The 17,200-nt window shown below is 29.0% G+C and overlaps 3 protein-coding genes across 4 annotated transcripts; 1 reads left to right on the forward strand and 2 right to left on the reverse strand.

Moving 5' to 3' along the window:
- Positions 1–937: 937 nt before the first annotated feature.
- Positions 938–2,532, reverse strand: Arfrp1 (ADP-ribosylation factor related protein 1). Of its 2 annotated transcripts, XM_012279188.2 has the most exons (6): positions 2,395–2,532; positions 2,000–2,290; positions 1,751–1,921; positions 1,602–1,683; positions 1,363–1,534; positions 938–1,158 (listed from the first exon to the last, which is right to left on the reverse strand). In XM_012279188.2, exons 2-6 carry the CDS (start codon positions 2,090–2,092, stop codon positions 1,059–1,061), a joined length of 618 nt encoding a protein of 205 aa, XP_012134578.1. In that variant the 5' UTR covers positions 2,093–2,290; positions 2,395–2,532; the 3' UTR covers positions 938–1,058. The 2 variants fall into 2 exon arrangements, with proteins under 2 accessions (XP_012134578.1, XP_003700643.1); XM_003700595.3 differs by having other exon boundaries at positions 2,000–2,426.
- Positions 2,533–2,552: 20 nt separating this feature from the next.
- Positions 2,553–4,417, forward strand: LOC100878809 (ribosome biogenesis protein BRX1 homolog). The gene is made up of 4 exons (XM_003700649.3): positions 2,553–3,054; positions 3,187–3,463; positions 3,533–3,888; positions 4,010–4,417. Exons 1-4 carry the CDS (start codon positions 2,938–2,940, stop codon positions 4,304–4,306), a joined length of 1,047 nt encoding a protein of 348 aa, XP_003700697.2. The 5' UTR covers positions 2,553–2,937; the 3' UTR covers positions 4,307–4,417.
- A 674-nt stretch (positions 4,418–5,091) lies between these two features.
- Ctl1 (choline transporter-like protein 1) lies at positions 5,092–8,969 on the reverse strand. Its single transcript, XM_003700726.3, has 12 exons — positions 8,676–8,969; positions 8,193–8,338; positions 7,724–8,115; positions 7,548–7,637; positions 7,013–7,152; positions 6,749–6,935; positions 6,541–6,672; positions 6,312–6,456; positions 6,090–6,230; positions 5,670–5,829; positions 5,359–5,580; positions 5,092–5,286 (listed from the first exon to the last, which is right to left on the reverse strand). The coding sequence occupies exons 1-12, from the start codon at positions 8,787–8,789 to the stop codon at positions 5,134–5,136; spliced, it is 2,022 nt and encodes a 673-aa protein (XP_003700774.2). The 5' UTR covers positions 8,790–8,969; the 3' UTR covers positions 5,092–5,133.
- Positions 8,970–17,200: the final 8,231 nt, after the last annotated feature.

The raw sequence follows: 17,200 nt of genomic DNA on the forward strand, positions 1-17,200 counted from the left end.
ATCCGAGTGTCATTGCACAATTGTTAAAAATAATAAGAATGCAACATACATATAGGTATAATATGATAGTACGTATCATACAAATATACTTTATCGATTGATTGATATCACATGTTTATTTTATCAATTTTCGAAACCGCATTGTAAAATATATTAACACAAAAAATTATTTTCAAAAATATTGTAGTACCAAAAATAAGTGATATTTTTCGAAAAATTATCATGTTAATAATATATTTTATATATCTTTAATGTTATTCATATACTTTTTATAGACATTTATTCTTAATTATTTTTAGTTAATAAGTATTTATATATAATCATATTATATAGTTCATATCTATATTGATATTACTCTTGTGTCAAGAATTAGAAATAGTAAAATTATCACCTTCTATTTAATTCTGGTGGTAGAACACTCCAATCTTCAGATTCATAATAAGGCCACATAATGTATTTTAAAATTAGATCAATATAATTTGGATAGAAGATTTAACACAAAAATTATAAAGCATGTATTATTCACTTTAGTCAATGATACAACTGTGCCACCAGTTTTGTACACTTTTTATCACCAACATAACAGAATAGAAGGTAGTGTGTTGGCATTATCTCTTATCTCAGGTACTACCTTGATAGCCAAGGCAGACAAGCTGTATTCCTAAAATAATTAAAAGCATTATAAATTATATTAAATCAAGCTGGAACAAGAAATCAGTCTAATTTATTAATAACTAAGATACAAAAAATATGAATTTCAAACCATTTTATTGCTATAATTATTTTGTATCACGCACTAACCATTTAATTATTATTATTAATTAACTAATATTAATGAATGTATTATAATAAAACTCAATTTGCAGAAAACATAAAAATTATTAATATTTTTGCATCACTGAGGAAAGGAATTAGTGTTAATAAATAATTTAACTGATTTAAATTAAAAAATCAAAGTTTATTAGTATAAATTGTTTCTAATAGATATACTGAACTTGTTACATTAAAATATTGTTTATAAATTAATCTATATGTTATAACAAAACAGGAATGTAATATTAGGATAGGCAATTATCATTTTGATTACGAGGTGGTCGAACATCACTGTTTCTCTTGACACAATCCACAAGCCAATGTATGCCTTCATCTACGCCGTCCCTTTGGTATCACATAAATAATTATTTAGTAACAAATATCAAAAACTTATAATATAAATATAAATAACATAATTTAATAAATAAATAAAAGTACAATGCTGATTTTGTTTGTATTGCTTTTGATTGGAACTATGTATATAAGACTGGTGACACTGCAAATGGCTTAAACGGATCTGATTCAAATATCAATGATATAAATACCTACCCATTCAAAGCTGAAACAGGCATTACCATGCAATCTCTTCGTCCAATTAAATGTGCATTTTGATTAAAAATAGGTTTTACTTCTCTAACACCCATACAATCAGGCACATCTTGCTTATTTGCTAGGACTAAAAGAGGTACACCTATTAAATGTTCTGATGATATAACTCTGTCTGAAAGAAAAAAGATATTCTTATAATGTAATATATATAATACTATATTTAGTGTGGTATACTTTACCAAATGTTTCTTTAGATTCAGGTATTTTTTCACGATCTGATGAGTCAACTATGTAAATTACAGCATGTGATTCTGCATAATACTGTAAACGTAAAATATAATTTCTTTATATATCTCTCCTATATCTATAACAGTTTACTATTATTTACTTTATCCCACAATGATCGAAGTTCTTCTTGACCACCTAGATCCCAGAAGTTAAAGCGAACACCAGCAATATCAATTTTTCCAATATTTAAGCCAACAGTTGTTGTAATTTTGCTAGGATTCATACCTTTGTAGTTCTTTGTAAATTTTGTTTTTGCTGCCTCTAAATAGGTCTATAATATAACAATTATTCTAAACAAATTTATCTTTACATACTTAACCTTAATTACATGGGTATTTAAATTTTTTACCGTTTTTCCCGCATTGTCCAATCCTAATATCAATATAAAATATTCATCTTTTTGCACAAGATACTTGTACAAACCATGTAAAAGTGTGTACATTTCAAAATGTTTAAGTATTCTGAAATTTACGTTTCATATTGTGTACATATTATGGTAAGTTTACACGAAAATGTGTACTGAACCGTAGTACAAGTGCTTTTGGTTTATAATTTTCAACGACGTTTTTCTATATTTCCTACATCTAGTAACAATCATTTCCCCAAAACAGTTATAAATATAACAAAATAGTATAAGATCCTAAAATGAAGTGGAAGTCATTCAATTACTCGTATTCGCATTTTGGAATACGAGATTTAGTAATGTCCCACATATAATCTCATAGCAACGTCGATTTTACCCACATTTACTCCCTGATCAACCTCAATCTACTGTTTACAATTGTACAGCGCAAAGTATTTCATTTTCATAGTACGTAGAGCAGATGACGCTCGTTCCCGAAACATAATATTATATCTGTAGCCAATGATTGAACCAATATGTATACTCCATTCAACAAAAAACCATACCTCTTTCGCGCAACTCTGCTAATTTCAGTAAGCTCGCTTGCACTTAAAGTTCTGTCACTGTCATCACAGTATATGTGCTGTCATCCGCTTTTGAATCCGTTAGTCATATCCATGGTGGAAAAAAATGTATGAATAAGAAAAGGAATTAATGATATAGGAAGTATACAAAATAAAAAATCACTGGGTAGAGACAACATGCGCAGAACAAACGCAAACTGAGCGACATGTTCTCTCGTTGAATGAGTTATAGTTCCCGTTTTTTATTGGAATGCGACATTCTATAGTGTGCAACACGTGGTTCAATTTTCGTGGGCTTAATGTGAATTAACTTTATTTTGAAAAAGTGATATCTGTTTACATATTTTCACCGGCATAATTATGACGACTAAAACAGGATTAAAACGTAAAAAAGTAGAAAATGCAAATGAAAACAATGTACCAGAAGCAGAAGTTCTACCTGCTAAAAGAATGTCAAATGAACCACCACCAAAGAAGGTATACAAATTTTACATTATTTTAATTAGACAGTGTTTAACAAATACTATTAAATGTTTTTAATTAAGAAAGAAACAAGATATTATTAAATTATTTATGACGATTATATCAAAGTCTTATTTGATTGTTTAGGTAAAATGGATTAATAAACAGAGAGTATTAGTTTTTGCTACTAGAGGAATTGGTTATAGACATCGTCATCTTATGGATAATTTAAAAACACTTATGCCTCATCATCGAACTGAATCTAAAATGGAACATACAAAAAATTTACAAGTAGTAAATGAAATGTGTGAAATGAAAAATTGTAATAAAACAATATTATTTGAGGGTAGAAGAAAAAGAGATTTATATTTATGGTTTTCGAATGTTCCTGTAGGACCTTGTGCAAAATTTCTTGTTGAAAATAGTATGTATTATATTTTTGTAGTATGTATTAAATTTATTCATACATTTAATGACTTCTTTATTATTATAGTCTACACAATGGAAGAATTAAAGATGAGTGGAAACTGTTTAAAAGGATCTCGTCCTTTATTATCATTTGACGAAAACTTTAATACAAAACCACACTATAGTATTTTAAAAGAATTGTTTGTTCAGATATTTGGTGTACCTAATCAACATCCTAAAAGTCAACCATTTTTTGATCATGTATATACATTCAGTATATTGGATAATAGAATATGGTTTAGAAATTTTCAAATTTTGACTGAAGATGGTGGTTTAGCTGAGATAGGTCCAAGATTTGTATTGAATCCGATAAAAATATTCGCTGATAGTTTTGGTGGAGAAGTACTTTGGGATAATCCAACTTATATTTCTCCTGCTAAGGTATGATTAAATTTTTATTTCAATATTATCAATACTAGAATTAAAAATTCTGCATATAAATATGTTCTTAAAGTCATAGATATAATATGAAATTATATAGATATAATTTTTTAAATTACAGTTTCGGCAAGTTTTAAAAAAGAAAGATTCAAGTAAATATGTAAACAAGCTAGAACAAAAAACAGCAAAAGAAGTTAATAAACCAAATGAATCTTATTCGTTAAATCCTATGGATGAGATATTTAAAGATGACCCGCTAGAAAAAGCATTGGAACTACAAGAAAAAGAAACAGAAGTATCAAAGAGTACTAGTGAAATGAAGAAAGTAAAGAAAGTGAAGAAACATTCTAAAAAGTATTCAGGAATTAAAAGTAAAATAACTAATTCCAGAAAGAGAATCAAAAAACAAAAAATTTAATATTATGTTTAAAATTTTCCAACTTTTTGTGAACAGTAAATGTTTATTTAAACAGTAAATGTCATTACAATACATGTAATATTACAAATAAAACAATACTCGTGAAGTTAATAGTTCATGCTGCATACACTTATGATTGTACATTTCATATATAGAAGAAAGTATTAAAAGGAAAAAATATCTACTTTACATTATACAAAAAGCAATTAAGTACTTTTTAGATTTTTTTTTATAAAAATATATAGGTATATCTAAAATTAAAAATATACATGAATTAATCTTGTCTTTTGTACATATTGGAATTTTATCAAATAAGTCGTCGTTCAAGTGCACTTATGAAATACAAATTATTATATCTTATAAAATAAAATACTTTCAATCGTTGTGCTACATTTATTAGAATATAAAATTTAATAGTTCTCTATAACTGAATTAATGATTATAGTAGAAAAATTTTATATAATAGTAATTTAATATTTTCCAAATAATTTAAAAAAAAATTAAATAATATTAAACTATAATATGGTACATCGTTATAGTTACTTTTGTACATATTCTAAAATTATGCTCAATAGATAAAATTTAATAAAAAATTAAAATTGCAGTTATTATTTTGTAATAAAAATAGAAATAGAAAATGCTTTATATGAACATATGGCAGTAATGTTTAGATCCTACAGAGTATATAAAGTTTGTAAATAATATAGATTTAAAATACTAACTGAGCACGATTTGTGATTTGAAAAAGTAATATACTAAAGCTGTGTAAAAATGTGTATAAAAAATATACAAACGTTGGAAGAGAAATCAGTGTTCTGATATTGTACTTATGTATTCATTGGTGTTAATTCATGCGCTTGTTGACCATTCACATTATTACTAGATCCAATTTGTGCTAATGCTGATTGACGCCACTTTCCATTTTCGCCATTTAATTGTTTGTCTTCACAAATGCAAAGAAACAAGGTATCAATCACAGTCTAAAATTAAATACAGAGATAAGTAAATAACATACATAATTTATGTAAATAAAAAAAAGATACAATATGTACCTCATAAAGAGAAATAATACTGTGAGCAATGAAAAATGCAAAAACACAAGTGACAAAAATTGGAGCTGCATAAAAATATAATCTAGGATCTTGTTTCATAAATAGCAATCCAATACTACCAGTTGCAGCTGTAACAAAGCATTTACCCAAAAACAGAATAAAATCTCCTACTCCATTAATCACTGCTATTTGTAAAGCATTACTAACAAGTGTGGTGAATGCCTAAAATAACAATGAATACAGTACTTTTTTCATGACAAATTTCATAAATTTAAATAATATTTTTAGAGATATATAATTATACAACATACAATTTTAGCTGCATTACAAAAATGCGTTCCTTCAATGGCAACAACAGTATATGCATTGTGATTCATATATCTAATAAATTTTTCTAAACAATAGAAACAACATATGCAACATTTTAATCCACACTGTGCACATGGAGAAGTTTCTTTGTTTTTCTCAAATCTACGAAATGTACATGTATATATTATGAATTAAATTAAAAATTTTATTATATGTATATGTATAGTTGTGTATGTGTAACAGGTGTTTAAAAAGATTGTACATTCTGAAAATGGTAGATTTCTCATGCTAAAACTTAATGAAAAATTATTTAGTCACTTGCCTATTTGACAACTTGATTTTTGCTTTAGCACAAAAAATCTCTGATTTTAAGGCAGCACAACCTTTTTAGGACATCCTGCCTATATTAATATTATACATACTTAGCATGAAGGTATGTCAAAATTAAACGGGGCAATTTAAAAAGTGTTATTAAAAATGAGCCACAAGCAACAGAACCTAAATGATAACTAACTAAATTTCCTATAGCAGAGCATACTGGGGAGGCACTAGCATCTTTTCCTCTGAAATAGGAAACATTATATGCTATACAAATGTACTTAAACATACTATTCTATTTATACATCTAAAAACTATCTTAATACCTAAAATACCAATGAGCAACAGCACCTGATATCACCATATCCTGACAAGAAATAATAAATTCTGAAGTCCATATTAATCCTATAATATATACCCACCACATGTATTTCACCCAAGTTGGATCTACATACTCTACAAGAGTAAAAGCTGAAATATTTGAACTGTAGTAACAACTATTAAATTATAACAAGTGTTAAAGTATGAAAAAGAAGAAAATGATAAATATATTACTTTTAAAAGAATAAAGTGAAAAATCAAATTTCTTTTCTTCAACAAATGCATTCTTTTCTCCAATTGAGCTCAAATTTAAAGGATCGAATATATGGTTTTTATACATTTGTACAGATTTTGTTCCAGGATAATCTGCAATTTGTAATTATATGCGTGTAATTATTATTACTTCTATTCTAACATTAAACAAAATGATTTTAGCACTTACTAGCTGTTGCAAGACAAAGGATTACAGTAACCCAAAAGGCAAAAAATAATATTAAAGCTGAAAATGTCAATAAAGGCTGAAAGAATAGACCCGGTAATTCTGCTAAACATTTTGCACTTTCTCTGAATAATGCTGCCATAAATGCAATGCGTTTACGCAGTATAGTTAATAAGAACAATAAAATGACCTGTATAATAAGTAAATATTTATCAAACAAAAATTTGTATGCATAATAAAATTAATGATAAATCATTAATTACTTACAGTTATTATTGTTGCTATAATAGAAAATGCTAAAAATGCTCTTTCATTTCTAACAGATTCCTCTAGAAGCTGATTTGGATCAGTTTTATCTAAAGTTCTTTTAATTTCTATGTAGGTCCACCATAAAAGTACAGTACCAACTGTAAAATGTAATATAAATCATATTTTACTTAACCACCGCTCATATTGTTTTATGTATTATAAAATATTTATAATAAATTTTAATTTTTTCAAATTATTAATCTAAATCAGTATTTCAGTCAATACCATTAGTTTTATTACATGTAGGAAAATACTTTTATTTCATACTTCAGTAACTGATTAGTAATATGGGTAATGTGGATGTTTAAAAAGTCATTATGAAACTACTTTTCAAAAGGGGTTTTCTGTCTTGCAAAGTTACTATAATCTCTTCTTCTAATTTTACCTGAATAAGACAATTGCCAGTGAACATTATTGCATAATATTATATACTACATTCTACAAATATAAAACATGAAATAATTTCAATCTTCCCGCTTATTCAAAAACTTACCTATAGTTGCTACAGTAACAAGAATCATTATAATCCATGTTACTATACTTGCCAATAAGTGAAATATAGCAATCATAAAAAGTGATAAAACTGAAAAGAAATGTATACAAATTTTTTATTTTTTTATTTCATTAAGTAATGCTGAAAAAGATTGAAATAATAATAAGAGGATATACCAAATGCTAGGAATGACAGAGATAAAATTTCTCTCCATGTTTTATACAAGTCTCCTAAAATCTGTTCAATAACATCCCATGAATTAATTAGTCCGTATAAGTTTGAAACTATAGTTTCTCCTACATCTTTAATAGCTTTAGGAATGCAACGATTCAGAACCGGTATACTCTTGTACACTGGCAATTCAGGACAAGATCCTGTTTTGTTTCTTCTGTTTTCATTGCTACAAGCACTAAAGTCATTTCCAGGTTTATCATGACAAAGTTGTGATCCTGTTTCTTCATAAAATTTACATATTTCATTCATTGTTGTTATAGTTCTGTCCGGACACTTCTTTACACAAATTTTCAAAGACTGCGTAACATTATTTATATCCAAAAAAAATAAATACCTACAATCATAAAGTTGTTAAAAGCTTTCAATATACTTATTAAAAAATATGTAATAGATAGTTGTAATTATACTAACGGTTTATCTTTAGTATCTTGTCCAGAAAGTTCCATACTACCAAATTTTGGATTATTCTTCATTCCACATGTATTTCCAAAACTATCATATCCATTTATAAGTCTTAAAGGATTACCATAAACTAAAGCAAAGGCTGCTATTAAAATCTGTAAGACAAAATATCATTTAAGAATACCAATAATTTATTGTACAACCACACATCTCAATGTGTAATAAGTAATTTATTACCCATTTATAACAAATATGTTTAATTTAATAAAAAAGTATACAAATTTTAAATATGTACTTTATGTACAAAAAAAAATTGTCAATCAATATTTATGTATAGCTCTCTAGTGTAATCAAAGATAAAACATTAAGTTAAACTTGTTATATAAATATTTGACTAAAACAAAATAATTTTAATTAAACAAAAATGATGACAAGTGGTCATTCTAAATTAATGACATTAAATATGAAATTAATGCATAAAACTATACACACCATAAGAAACCAAAATACAATAAAAGAACAGAGCCAGAAAATATCTGTACATCTTCGCACACGTGTTGGGTCTGGTCGTTGTTCATCATCATCATCTCCTGAACAACAAGACATTTTATACAAATTTTATAATTATCAAAACAAAGCGCTGTATTGCGCTAAAAATCACTGAGCTGCCTTCGATTATTCAAAAACTAAAGACCCTCCAAACAGAGTCTCGAAGTAGTCAACAAGGTTAGGTCAATTCCACCATTTTTCAGTGAAATCCATAGCGCGAAATTTAATTTATAGAAAATTGTATACTTGCGCTGAAAAATATAAACATCATAAATGATACATTTTATTAAATTTTTGTATATAATATGTGTTACCGTTGTATTTTTTTTTACAAAGTTCCGCATTTTATTCTAAGATTTGTAAATCTTCTAGATTTAGATACGTGTAGAACTTGTAATATGTGCTTACTTAATCCAAACATTTTCGTAAAAGAAAGTATGGTTCAAAAGAAATTATAATTTAATTCGTAGCTATTAGCTCGATATCGTTTTCTAAAGTTCACTTGTAGGAAAACGTTTAAAAAACGATACCGATTACCAGGTCACACCACTTGGAGGTTGCTACGAGAGTGACCCACCCTAACTCCAAATCCCTACCACCCTCCAATTGCAACCTCATTTATCAGAAGGATAAATGAGTTTTGACTCTACTTAGCTCATAGGCTCGCATATACAAGTTCTTTACCACAATCCAGCAAAGAACTTATATCACACATACACACACACATACATTAACTTAATACTAATTGCATCGGGCCCCACACACATACGCTTAACTTATTCTAAACGCCGCACGGTACCTCTCATTCTAAGATTGCACTCAAATAATCTATGACGAATTCAAAAAGCAAAGGGAAGAAAGTTAGAAGAACTTTCCGTCACAAAGCAAAGAAAGTTAGAAGAACTTCCTGTCAAAAAGCAAAGAAAATTGGAAGAACTTTCTACTAAAACAAAAGAAAGTTAGAAGAACTTTCTGTCAATAAAGGGGATCAGTATTTTTCGCCAAGTGAACCTCGCCTTTCATGGGTCAAAGGGTAGTCCATAGTGGCTTACGTGAACCACGAGACAGAGACGAACCGAAAATACTGGCAAGAACGAGTGACACATCCGCGGAGGGTTTCCCATTTCTCCCCGCTTGCGTTTGAAGCAAGTCTGACCGCAGAGAGGAAACCTCTGCCGTGAGGCGGCAAATCGAGATGGTTCATCAATCGATCGGCCCCGCAGAGATGTGTCCCTGGCGCTACACCAGCACTTGCAGCTCACCTCTGCCGCGTGTTCACAGCGCTACGAACCCCCAATGATCCACTTGGGTTCGGAACGATTGGCAAAAAATAACTGAGATCACTACAAGCTAACGCGTACAAAGACTGAGAATTGTGAAGATGAGTGCAAGTTAGAATAAGGGGTACTTACAGGGACCCACCCACCCTGCCCACTAGCATACCCTTAAAATTAACGCACGCATAAAATTAATTTAAAACTAACGCACGCATCCCTCGATGTCCATGGAAGATCCCTCAATGTCCATCGATGTCTTCACTCTTCGCGTATACGCAATTCATACACGCACTCACTCATACTACAATTTTTTTACAGTCGACGCAACTTAAAATTAACTTAAAATTAGCGCATCCTTCTTCTTTGTAAAAGTTCTGGATCACCAGTGCTGTAACAGACAGAAAAAATATCTAAAAGGATTAATAAATGTAAGATTAGAATATGCGAATGAAAAATATAAATGAAACTAAGAGAAATATACCACAATTAACTTAAAATAAGAATCTGAAAAATATAAAAATAATTAAGACAAATATCAATCATTAAAAATCAGTTTTTCAAAATTAAAACCTGAAACATAGGAAAATAATTAGACAAACATGAAACATTAAAAATTACTTACTTAAAATAAAAACCTGAAACTTACAAAAATAATTAAGCACATATGAAACATTAAAACTTACTTATATAAAATAAAAACCTGAATCATACAGAAATTATTAAAGCACACATAAATTATTAAATTACTTACTTGAAATAAAAAGCTGAAACATACAAAAGTCATTAAGACGAACTTGAAACATTAAAAATTACTTACATAAAATCAAAACCTGCAACATACAAAAATAGTTAAGACAAACATGAAACATTCAAAATTACTTACTTAAAATAAAAATCTGAAACAGACAAATATAATTAGACACACATAAATCATTGAATTACTTACTTAAAACAAAAATCTGAAACAGACAAATAGCATTAGATACATAGGAAAAATTGAATTACTTACTTGAAATAAAAATCTGAAACAGGCAAAGAGGAATTAGACAAATATAAATCAATAAATTACTTACTTGAAATTAAAACCTGAAACAGACAAAACTGATTAAGACAAATTAGAAATATTAAAAATTACTTACACAAAATTAAAACCTGAAACAGACCAGAAGTAATTAAGACAAATATGAACCATTAAAAATTACTTACATAAAATTAAAACCTGGAAGATACAAAAATGATTAAGACAAATATAAGTCATTAAAAATTACTTACATAAAAGTAAAACCTGAAACAGACGAAAAGTAATTGAGACAAATATGGAACAATAAAAATTACTTACATAAAATTAAAACCTGAAACAGATAAAAATAATTAAGACAAATATGAAACAATAAATAACCTACTTGAAATTAAAACCTGAAACATAGAAAAGTAATTTAGAATATGTACCATTAAAAATTACTTACATGAAATTAAAACCTGAAACAGACAAAACTGATTAAGACAAATTAGAAATATTAAAAATTACTTACACAAAATTAAAACCTGAAACAGACCAGAAGTAATTAAGACAAATATGAACCATTAAAAATTACTTACATAAAATTAAAACCTGGAAGATACAAAAATGATTAAGATAAACATGAATCATTAAAAATTACTTACACAAAATTAAAACCTGAAACAGACCAGAAGTAATTAAGACAAATATGAATCAATAAAAATTACTTACATAAAATTAAAACCTGAAACAGATAAAAATAAGTAAGAAATATGAAACAATAAATAACTTACTTGAAATTAAAACCTGAAACAGACAAAAAGTAATTAAGACAAATATGAGACATTAAAAATTACTTACATAAAATTAAAACCTGAAACAGACAAAAGCAGTTAAAACAGAGCATTTAATAACAAGGAATGAAATCTTTCTTCATTCAAAACAAAAATTTAGAAAAATGATATCAACAAGTTCGAAAACGTCAATATCCAAAATAAAATTACGTAAAGAACCAGAAATCTCAAAAGTCGAAAGAAAATCATGATGAGCTTTTGAAAATATCAAATCCAAAATAAAATTACGAAGAGATTGAGAAACTTCAAAACTCGAAGTGAAATTAGAATGCAGTTTGAAAACTTTAAATCCGCAATAAAATCATGAAAAGATAAAAAACCTCAAACTTCAAAGTGAGATCGCAATGAAGCTTGAAAACCTCAGTTTCAAAAATAAAATCTTAAAAAGATAAAAAAACTTGAAAATCAAATTGAAATCACGAGTTGATCCAAAAACTTTGACACTCGAAATAATATTCACTCATGAAGTGAAAGCGCAACTAAAAAGTAGAAGTATTAAAAACCAATCGAATAATAAAATAAGAGAAAGAAAGATGTAAAATCTTATAGAGTATTAGAGGCGCTATCAGTGAGTACAGGATGCAGGACACATTCCATTCACACACTCACACATATTTTAATACATACTTTAAATGCCCTACATGTACCTCTTATTCTAAAAATGCACTCGCATATAAAACTTTGTAAAAAGAAGCAAGGGTTAGAAAAGAAAGTTGGAAGAACTTTCTTTTAAGTTTAGGGAAATTGAGAAAAAAAGACAAACTATTATTACAATTTAATATGTAAGTTAAAAAATTGTGAGAAAGATGAGTGCAAGTTAGAATAAGAGGTACTTACAATCTGCGCAAGCTTTTCGTCACAATTTGTGACGAAAAACCTGCGCCCGAGCCCACCCTTCCTCCCACAGCTCGGAATTAGTGTAAAACTAATGCAATAAATAGAACTTACCAAAAATTACATTCTGAAACATACGAAAATTTATTAACACAGAAATTTGAGAAGAGAGAACAATGTAAGAACTTACCAAAAATTAAATTCTGAAACAGACAAAAGTTATTAAGATAAATATAAATCATTTCGTTACTTTCATAAAGTAAAAATCTGAAACAGATAAAAATAATTAAGACAAACATAAATTATTTCATTACTTACATAAAATAAAAATCTGAAACAGATAATGGTACTTAAGACAAAAATGAGTGATTTCATTACTTACTTATAATTAAATTCTGAAACAGACAAAATTTTATTAACATAGAAAATTGGGGGTGGAGGACAAAAATTTCATTTCTTACCAAAATTTCGAAAAATAGAAAACGCAATGAAAATTGCGGATTTGAAAAGAGAGAACAACATAATATACCAAAAAATTAAGTCTGAAACATGCAAAATTTGATTAACCTATAAAATTGTGCGAGAAGAAGTGAAACGACATTATCGAGAAATAGAAAACACAATACAAATTACGAATTTAAGATCACTCAACAATAAAACAATTTATTCAAAATCAATTCCTGAAACAGAGAAAAATAATTAACATATAAAATTTGGGGAAATTAAAATCGTGAAGAGATATACAAATCTCGAAGCTCGAAATAAAGTCGCGAAGGGATATAAAAATCTTTAATCTCGAAATTTAATCGCGAAGGGACACAAAAATCTCTAATTTCGTAATATAATCGTGAAGGGATACAAATATGTATCTCTAATCTCAAAATTTAATCGCGAGGGTATAAAAATCTCGAATCGCGAAGGGATACAAAAATCTCTAATCTCGAAATTTAATCGTGAAGTCATGCAAAAATCTCTAATCTCGAAATTTAATCGCGAAGGTATAAAAATCTCGAAATTTAATTGGGCGGGCATAAAAATCTCGAATCGCGAAGGGACACAAAAATCTCTAATCTCAAAATTTAATCGCGAAGTTATGCAAAAATTTCTAATCTCGAAATTTAATTGGGAGGGCATAAAAATCGCGGGTGGCTTTGCTCGTAAAAATTCGAGCAAAACGATACATTTTGTATCGTTCAAAAAAATACCTGTAAAACACAAGGAAATAATAGCGAGCATAGTGACAAAATGACTCTCCATCTTAAGATGGACAGCCATTAATAGTTCCCCTCTTCTTTGGCAATTTTTGCCGGGGCTCTTCGGCATATAGCCTCTTCTTTCTTCGGCAAAGCCTTACAAAAATCACTGGCGAAATTTTATGGTAACTCGGACATTCTTAGTTTTCAATTACATAAATTTTCAATTTCGCTATCAATCTTCATAAACAGATATCAGATAGTTTTATAAAAATAAAATTGCACCACTATCCATTTATTTCGATCGATAACAAAATCGAAATTTTATGTAATATATATAATAAGTTAGTTTTTTAAGAAAGAAAAATTACTCAAAATAGAAAGATATACGACCAGCGATTCTTAGAATGCGCTGCCCGCAAAAGAATGTCCGAGCAGACTATTTTATTTCACTGCACTTACAAACTAAAAGGACTGGCCTGAACGAACAATCGAGTTCAAGAGATATTAAATATATTCATATTTAATTTTTCTCTTCTCGATTTTTCGTAAACCCCCCAGATGCAAGCATTTCACGTGTGAGAGAGGAGGACAGAGAAACATGAAAGCTTGCTCTGGCCCTACCTACTTAAAACTAACTCAATCACACCAGAAGTAAGCTACCTGCCTGCCTATCGCTATATTTAAAAAATTGCAAAGTCCATTCTCACAAAAACACACTCCACGGTTCTCACACATACCACCCGGGTGCAAAAAAGCCTAATTCTAGGGAGTACGTCCCGGGACGTCTCTGACACCCGAGTTCAATACAACATTCACACTCTAAGTTCATACCTTTTTGCTGAAATCGATCGACAATCGACAGTGAACATTGAACATATTTCATTTTCGTACTCTTTCGAATATTCAATGCAATATGTACATGTAATAATTTTAACTACTCATACAATTTTGTAACTTATTCAATTTATATAATTTTCAAATGACTCTAATTGCATTTTGCATGCATCTTTAAATAAAATTTTGCAAAATTTTTAGAATGATTCTATAGTTTGTAATCGACACAAGATCCACGACCTAACCACACACACACACACACGTGTAACTTGTGTCGATAATTCACTGTCAATTTGTCGATCGCCAAAACATCTTAAAACTGAACCGTGTCCACCTGCCCTAACCCATGCGAGAGCATCTAAGCACGCGCATGAGTTTAGAGCATAAAAATAAACACGGCCACATTTTGACCTACCAGTTTTCTTCATGTGTGCTGAAAATCCTGAGCTAAAAAACACAATTAGAAACATACTAATAAAGTGTCTCCCAAAAAATTGACTCTAAACTTTCAAAATGGAAAATGGAGAACACTTTGCAAAAATATAAGTATCGATTGTTTCATTCTCAACAGATTTTTAATATCAAAGTAAATATACTAAATGATCAAATACATTCATAATTAACTTTGATATCAAAATCTGTTTATCGCGAAACTTTCTTGTACATATGTATATTTAAAAAGAGTCGATACGCGTACAAAAAGAATTGAAAATGAATCTATAATTGAACTACTACGAAGTCGGAGGGTCATCCGACTTCTGTGAATTAATTTTAATTTGATTCGTAAAGAAGTTAAGTTAAAACGCGATGTACAAGAAATCCCTGACCTGAGCTAATAAATATAATAAACAGTTTGTACGAATTTTGCACGATCGTACAGTCGTGGTCACTATGCTCGCTCAAAAATATAAAATACAACCAGTTCCCGTGTCGCTTCGGACCATTCGTCCTACGACATGATGGGAACCGGAGGAACCGTAAAGCATGCAACTCACCGATCGTTGACTTGCATCACTGCGATCGTTTTACCGGCAACGCATCTGATTGATTGACTGCTTGGTTGATTGTCTGCTTGGCTGCTTGGTTGACTGATTGATTGTTTGGCTGCTTTCATCAGATTTGGATTTGGCGGTTTGTTCGTGAAGTTGGTGCCCTTCTGTAATCATCAAATGAACACAACGATTAATAAACTGTTTTTATCGATTTGCATTTTGATTAACATGCAGAAGTACAATAACTACATTACAGAATTCGGTTATAAATTTGCAAACGTTTGTCAATAGTAACACCGTGAAATATTGTAAAACTTTTCAAAATGTATGTCAAAATACTTGGGTAATTTTATTTGTAGAACATGTTAAAACGTTTGCAAAAATATACCGGAACATGTAGCTAACTACACTTTAAACACCAGTAACAATTTGCCAAAACATTTAAATAACTACTACATAAAGTACATTAAAATATTAGTAATCGTTTGTAAAAACATTTAAATAATCACTATATAAAGTACACTAAAGCACTAGTAACAGTATGCCAATACCCTTAAATAACCGTTTCAAAAAATACATTAAACCATTAGTAACCGTTTGTTAAAATACTTAAATAACCGTTGCATAAAGTGCACTAATACCCACTAACAGTTAGTAAAAACATTTAAATAATCATCCACAAAATAAATTAAAACACTAAAAAATTAATAAAACAGTTAAATAACCGCACCATAAAACATACTAATGTATTCGTATACACGTGCACAATCACTTAAGAAAACACACAGGTAAAGTCACTGACACTTGTAGAACCACACCATAAAATTTATTAATACACCCCCATATTTAATAAAAAATATTAATTAAAGCACACTAAATACTAGTAATAATACACTAGGTACAGTAATATATCCGTATATGCATGCAGGTAACACGCTGTTAAAGTCACTGACACTTGTAGAATTACACCATAAAATTTATTAATACACCCCCATATTTAATAAAAAATATTAATTAAAGCACATTAAACACTAGTAATAATACACTAGGTACACTATTATATCCGTATATGCATGCAGGTAACACACTGTTAAAGTCACTGACACTTGTAGAATCACACCATAAAATTTATTAATACACCCCCATATTTATTAAAAAATATTTGTTAAAGCACACAAAACACTTATTAAAGCACATTAGGTAACACAGGGACAAGTACAGTATCGGTTAAGTAAATCCTTGACTCGTACCGGTAAATGTTGACAGCACTCGTCCGATCTCCTCGACTGCCGAAACACGACTGAACACGTTTGACCTCCTCGAGTACAACAACCATTGGTAGTTTACAGCAGCCAATTAGACATTGTATAATCCACCAATAGCGCGCAATCATTCTGATTGGATGTCGTTTAATTATTCTAACGCTAATTTTGTTATAATTTTATATTTTTCGATTGTTTATTAACAAATTTATTGTTACA

Source organism: Megachile rotundata, chromosome 1 (genome assembly GCF_050947335.1).
Source record: "Megachile rotundata isolate GNS110a chromosome 1, iyMegRotu1, whole genome shotgun sequence".
In the NCBI taxonomy this organism is placed as follows: Eukaryota; Metazoa; Arthropoda; class Insecta; order Hymenoptera; family Megachilidae; genus Megachile; species Megachile rotundata.